This window comes from Nasonia vitripennis, chromosome 1 (assembly GCF_009193385.2).
Source record: "Nasonia vitripennis strain AsymCx chromosome 1, Nvit_psr_1.1, whole genome shotgun sequence".
NCBI lineage: Eukaryota > Metazoa > Arthropoda > Insecta > Hymenoptera > Pteromalidae > Nasonia > Nasonia vitripennis.
The window spans coordinates 8561564-8568682 of NC_045757.1; the positions used below are offsets into that span (position 1 = coordinate 8561564).

The 7119-nt window shown below is 50.7% G+C and overlaps 1 protein-coding gene across 2 annotated transcripts in view; it reads left to right on the forward strand.

Annotated features, from left to right (window-relative positions):
* The window catches only part of LOC100121331 (iroquois-class homeodomain protein IRX-3), a 30142-nt gene extending 23489 nt beyond the window's left edge, over positions 1-6653 (forward strand). For both annotated transcript variants that reach the window (XM_031926317.1, XM_001604887.5), the window contains exons 4-5: positions 3253-3557; positions 3644-6653. In XM_031926317.1, the coding sequence (XP_031782177.1) occupies positions 3253-3557; positions 3644-4608 (1270 nt within the window). In that variant the 3' untranslated portion in view covers positions 4609-6653. The remainder of the gene's footprint in view (positions 1-3252; positions 3558-3643) is intronic.
* The last annotated feature ends 466 nt before the right edge of the window (positions 6654-7119 follow it).

Here is a 7119-nt window from a genome sequence, read left to right on the forward strand (position 1 = left end):
GTCGAAAAGGGAGGGCCGCACGCATTATAAGCGAGAGAGCTAGGTCAGATATCAGCCCTAATGAGGGGCGGAGTTGAGACCACGCCGCACACCTGCCTGCGCTCAAGCGCCCCACCACGCGCGCTCTTATTCATATACACCTCTATGAACACGCATCTAATAGGGTCTATGGCGGAGCGAGTTTCTCGTATTCTTTTTCGAGATGGTGCGTGCTTGCTTTGACGCGCGCGCGCGCGCGCTCGCGTGTATATATATACCTAATCGAATCTAATGCTGCGGCGGCGGTTGTAGCAGGCAGCTCTTAATTCAGTTATAATGTGTACATAGGGTTTCTCCTCCCCGTGTGTGTACGTACGTCGTTTCGTGGCAAACGGCCGTATTTATACCGCGACTCTCGTTTTTCCCATTGTTCGACAAGGTATTTTTCTTCTCCTCCGCGCAGCGCTTTTATCTCCGCGGCGGTATTTTTAGAAGGAAAAAAATGGCCACGGGTTAATGGATTCGCCGCGATAAAATCGCCCGCGGTTATCGCGACCGATATGACGTCGACGCCGCCGACGGTAGTTTCTCTTTCCTTCCTTTTTTTTTCGAAAAAAGAAAAAAAATAGGTATGGCGTACACATGATCGCGCCGGCACGAAATAAATGTGCTGCAGGGGGTTTTTCTCTCAGCGCGTTATCGACGAGCGCGAGTGAATTGTGTTTTGGCGTGTTTCGGCTTTATGAGCATAAATAATACACAGCTAAGCAGATATAAATTCCATCGGCTCTCCTTTTCCACACTACTTCTACGACGTATACATACACGAGGAATAAATTTCTGCTGACACACTTTGATAGTCGCCGTACACACTTTTCCGCCTTTACAATATCCCTCATCGGCGATTGTACATACGCGCGCATTAAAGTTATTACACGCGGATACCTGTCGACGCGAGCTCTCGGGGATATTATTTATCGAGCTGCACAGCTCTCGAAAAAAAGAGTGACGCGGGTAGAGTTTGTGTATAATACACAAAGGCAAGAATCCATTTTCGTATCGTCGGCTCGTTTTGATCTCTCTCTCCCGGTGGAAAGAGCAAAGAGCGAAACGAGGATAATCGCGCTTATCAGTTTCCCACAGTCGGCCGCCGGTAATTGTCTGAATCACGTCGAACAGCGTTCATCGATTAACGATACAAATTATGGTCGGGAGAGAGCGGTGTTGAGAAATCGAGAGCCGCGAACGTCCTTCGCTGCCGAGTATATGGTTACGCTCTCTCTCTCTCTCTCTCTCTCTCTCTCTCTCTCCCTCTCTATGCGCGTTATAACGTGTACTGCACGCAGGGAATCAATTATATCCAAAGCGGAGTGCGGCGTGCTCCATTGTCTCGATGTTAGAGGGCAGGTGAATTGCTGGAATACCTGATACTTTACGACTCGAGTATTACGATCATCATCGAACGAACCAACGCGAAACTCTCGCGCACAAATATGCCGAAACGAAAGCTCGTCCAGACAGCACGGTCCGATTAGCAATCGCCATGGAAACAAGCGGCGGCGGCAGTTGATGCGATCAGTTCGCGCATGAGAGGCCCCCGCGTCTATATACATCTCTCTCTCTCTCTCTCTCTCTCTCTCTCTCTCTCTCTCTCTCTCTCTCTCTCTCTCTCACTCGCTCGCCGCTTATATAACGCTCTAGTCTCCGAGGGCTGCTGCTGCTGTGCATCAGAATTTAGAGTGGGATTCGCGGCGAAAGAGAGATAAAGAGGAGAGAAAGCCCGGCGGTAACAGCAGTTCCTCTCTGCAGCCGGCTCTCCGCTGTTATCATGAGAAACAAGCTTCCACTCTGATTTTTTAATCCGATCCCCGCCGCCGCCGCCGCCGAGTCGCGGTAGTCCCTTCTCTGGCGCTCGCTTGAATTTGAAAATAACTGCAGAACGCCATTTGCCAGAGGGAGAATTAAGCCTCTGCTTTTTCAACTCGCCGGAGAGCCTCAGCTTTTCTGTGTGATGCTTTTGTCTCATGCGCATCTCACACCAAGAGTTGTGTATGTGAGAAATTTATTAGTACGTACATTGTGCGATATCCGCGAGACACTCAAATAGTATACAGTAGTCAATTTCAAATGATATTCAAACGAACGAAGGAAACGTCCAAGAAAGCCGCCGACGGACGTTTCCGGTGCCAGCATCAACCCCTCTCGCGCGATTGAAACGTCCATATCGCGCAGCCAGTCCTCGTGTAATATAAATAAGTCCACCGAATCACGCACAGCTACCTGCGACGAGAGTGACAGTTTTATTAATTTTCCGTATCTCCGTCCGTCCTCTCCTATACTCCTGTGTATATGCTCGCGAGGGTGGGTGACATAAAGCTCAATAATGGCCGCCGCTGTCTTCTCTCCCCTGCATACACGTGTGTGTACGCGTCGCGTTTTACGGCTCGACGGATAAGATCGACGTGATGGATAGTTTTTCCTTCCGAATGCGTGAATTATTATACGTTATAACACGGCAGACGGCTGACGTCTCTCGTATAACTTGTAGTCTTCGGGAAAAACACGAGGTAAAGGGGGGAACGCGTCGCGTACGGCGGTGGAAAATTTAATTTCGATCCCGTCGATTCAGCAGTTATACTCGAGTTTAATCTTTGATAAGGGTTAGTCTTTTAGTAATCGGATCCCGGAGGAGAGAGAGAGAGAGAGAGAGAGAGAGAGAGAGAGAGAGAGAGAGAGAGAGAGCTGGTTCTCCTCTCCGGGTCGCCAGCTCGGATGGGACGACTCGAGTGTACCGACGAGCGTCAGGAAAAGGGAGTCCATCCCTCCCCGTAGCCGCGCCAACGAGGAGGAAGCTTAAACCGTTAGATAAGAGATCTGCCTCAGGACGAAAGTAATACCCACCGCTTATACCTCGGCTCGCGCTCCAACTCGACTTTTATACGGTAGAGGCGTAACGAGCCTCGCGATTGGATAACTTTCCCGGCGAGAACTTTCTTTACCTGGCTCCCCCCTTGCCTCCGCTGCGCTCACTCTCTCTCCGTTGCACTACTGGCTGGTTCAACCTTTTTCTTAGATCTCCCAGGCTTTTTTCTGTCTCTCGACTCTTTTGCTCTCTCACACGCGTCTTGTTCCCGCGCGAGGAGATGTGTCTATTGCGCGTATGAATATGCATGCCTTTTTTCGATCGACAACTCAATGATTCCGCGCGAAAGATTCCGAGTGCATACGAACGCTTGGCTAACTTGGCGATTCCGCCTTCTTGCGATGTTACAGCTACGGCATGGACCTGAACGGAGCGAGGCGAAAAAACGCTACGCGCGAGACGACGAGCACGCTCAAGGCCTGGCTGAACGAGCACAAGAAGAATCCCTACCCCACCAAAGGCGAGAAGATCATGCTGGCGATCATCACGAAGATGACGCTGACGCAGGTCTCCACGTGGTTCGCCAACGCGAGGCGACGACTGAAAAAGGAGAACAAAATGACCTGGGAGCCGAGGAATAGGGTAGAGGACGAGGACAACAACAACGACGACGACGATAGCGGCAGGAAGAGCGTCGACGAGAAAGACCGTTTGGGTGAGTTTCGCTTCTTTTGAATTTCTAACCTGTAAAAAACGACACCAAGTTACTAAACGTGAAATCTCCTTGTTTTCTCATTACAGACTCGAAAGACTCCGGTACTGGCTCGAGCGAAGACGGTGACCGAGGCACGTCAGATCGGCACCGTCTGGATCTCCTGCACGGCGGAGGTGTCGGCGGACCAGGTGGCGCTGGACGCGCGGAGAGCGAGTGGAGCGAGTCCCGGGCGGACAGCGGCCCCGACAGTCCCGAGTGCTTGTACGACCAGCGGGAACCGCCGAGCAGGCACCACCATCCGACGCTTCAGCTGCAGCACCACCCGGCGTTCATGGCCGCCGCCGCGGCTGCCTCCCCCCACCACCACGCCCGGCTCATGCAGCGCCACCCCTCGCCGGAGAACACGTCGCCCGGTGCCCACCATCTGCACCACCCGGGCGTGATACCCTCAAGCACGAGCACCTCCGCGACGACGGCCAGCGCCACCACCAAGCCTCGAATTTGGTCCCTCGCGGACATGGCCAGCAAGGACGGTGACCAGCCGAGCCCGAACTCCAACATCCTCGGCTCGCCGTACAACTCCAACAGCGGTGGAAACGGTGGCGGTAAGATCGTGAGTCCGCTGGCAAGCAGACTGCCGCCGCATCACCCTCTTCACCCTGCCATGCATCCAGGCAGCCAGTTCGTCAGGCCCCACCCGGACTTTTACCGAAACTTCTACGGTGGACCCCATCTCGGCAGCGGCGACATGTCCCTGCTCGAGACGTATCAGAGGACTCTGGGAGGACTCGGAGGAGTGATGCCACCCACGAGCGCACCCGGAATCCTGGCCTCCTCTTCGGCCTCGTCGACGTCGGCAAACTTGAAGTCACACTTCTCCATCAACGGCTCGGGAGCCGGCGCTGGTCCCGGAGGGCCATCCGTACTGCTGACGACGGCGTCCTCCGGCGTCTCACCGTCCGCCTCGTCCACGGCGTCGTCGAACGGCTCGGATCAGTCGCCCGGCGGTGGACTAGCGCCGTCGGAACTCAAGTCTCCCGGACGCGTCTGATCGGGATCGTAGGCCAAGACGGTAAGGAGGCGTCGCTGACGCGTAGCGGATTGCGTGGCTGACAATAAACACAATTGAGTAAATAAGGAAACAAAGACTTGTAATTAGTGTACAAAGCGATGTAACGAGATACACAGATACACACCCACACACACGTATGCGTGATCGTTGAGAATGGGTCGAGCGAGTTATCATCTATCTCACGCTCCACCTGACGCGGATCTTTTCGTGTATACTGATTGATTGTTCGTTTGACGTGCTATGTCTCTCTGCAAGAGGGGGGAGTGTTGCTAGAAATGGTTTCGGGGCGGTTGGTCGTTTCGTTAGTTAATTATCCCTTATGTTCTGGCTTGAGAGGTTGCACGACCTGTCAAAATTCTTCTTTTGTCCTTCTGTCGAGTTTCCCGTAGTCGAAATTGTCGGATGTTTTCGAGTTTAAATATTCAGTATTAACTGCTCGTGCAACTTCTCAAGCGGCGTCCAAGGCGTCCGAGGCTGACGCCGCTGGCGCACCAACCGAATCCTCCCCGAATCTAGCCCTGTACTGTTCGAGTCTTCGCCGCTTTTGAAGAAACTCGAGACGGTTTTTTCGAATACGCGTTGGAATCAGCTCGTGCGCGCGTATGGATCAACGGAAATCGTTTCATAGAGGCCGTTGATAAGTTGCGCAACAGGGAAAACGAAGGTGGGGCCAGATGATAACGAATATGATGATGGAATATCTGATTATCCGTAGCTACAGTTAAATCACGATAAATATTCTCTATAGGTGAAACCATATAAATATTATAAATAAATAAATATATAATAATTATTGATATTATTTATGCGTTTGTAAATAGTAGTCAAAGAATGGAATAAAAGAAAAACACACGATGAAAAACTCTCGGTCCGGCTCGTGCGCCCGGACGCGGTGTATGTATTGTATGTAGAGTAGGCACATTATGAACGATTATAACAATTATTATGATATCCGATGATGATGATGAAAACGAAATACAAGAAAAAAAATTCATAATTCATACTAACGACGATCAAGGCGATGATTATTATGATGACGACAGCGACTCGTATATACACACGGACACACGCGCGACACATTACGATTGCAAAGAGCGTCTTTATTATTACCTTTATTATTATTAATATATTATTATATTATTGTTATTGCGATGTTTATACGATGTAATTAACCGATTAGTGAGACACGATGTATATGCGCTTGCGAAAGAACGAAAACATACACACACATGCGTACACATTCGACACGACGAATTGCGAGCCGCGCGAATCCAAAACAGCAACAATCAATCTCCAAATTCCACCTCCATTCTTCCACACGTAACATCCTAAACTCCACCCTCCATCACAAACGCAAGCTCTACTCTCTCTTTCTCCTAGCCAGTCGTTTTATCGCGATCGCTCGCGATAGCTGAAATAATCGCGTCTTTCCGTTCCGATAGAGAAGCGCTTGCGCTCTCGCAATCTGTCCCAATTAATCGTACTTCCCGTTGCGTCCCGCCTTCCTAACGTTTCTATATATATACACACGCACACGCACACACACACACACACACAGCCATAGCCATTGCGGCGAACTACTCTCCGACTGGATTTCGCGCTCTCTCGGCGGCCTTTTGTACTTGGCAAGGAAGCCGTGACGCAACGGACACACACTTACACACGTATACTCGGTACATATCATCGGTCATGTCGTCGTGGTGAATAATCGCCATCACCTTATAGTCATTCGTGTCCAAAACTTCATCGTGCGCCCGGCGGCTGCGGATGTACGCAGTGTGTATGGATGAGACTGAGTGTGAGCGAGAGAGAGAGAGAGAGAGAGAGAGAGAGAGAGAGAGAGAGAGAGAGAGAGAGAGAGAGAGTTGCGGGTAGCTGCGAGTCTGCGTGCTGCCACATTGGCAGGGACCTGCTACTACCGCGACGTGTAGTATTTATGTTGCGATGCTGGGAAGAAACGAGCGTACGTCGGGCGGCGGGCCCATGTGTCCTTTTCGCAATAAACGAAATCATTACGAAATCTATATTGGTCACCATTATTTACTTTTTCTTACCTCCTCGTCCTCAAACTTTTATTTTTTTCAATTAAAAAAAAAAAGAACGACATGAATTAATTCCGAAGAAGAAGGCTGTTGGAATAAATCAGCCGAAATCTGGCCAACGAATCACAACGCAACAGCAACAATATAATCCGCATATCTAGAGAATCACCTGCCGTTCAGTGTATGGAGCCCCTCCTCACCCTCATAATTCATCGAAAAAAATCTCGGAGATATATTCCACGATTTGACCGAGTTTCCGAGGCAGACCCGCAGCAGGCTAACGACTAATCGAATCAGACTTCCAAGCGTTTTCGAACAATAGCATAGCTGCAGCAGTCGGGGGACGCGGCCATACGACGGATGAATATGAAACGCTCGGCTGCGGGCTCTTATTCTCGGAAGCTCGATCGCGTTTGTCTTCTTTCTCTGTCTCTCGGGATGTACTTAT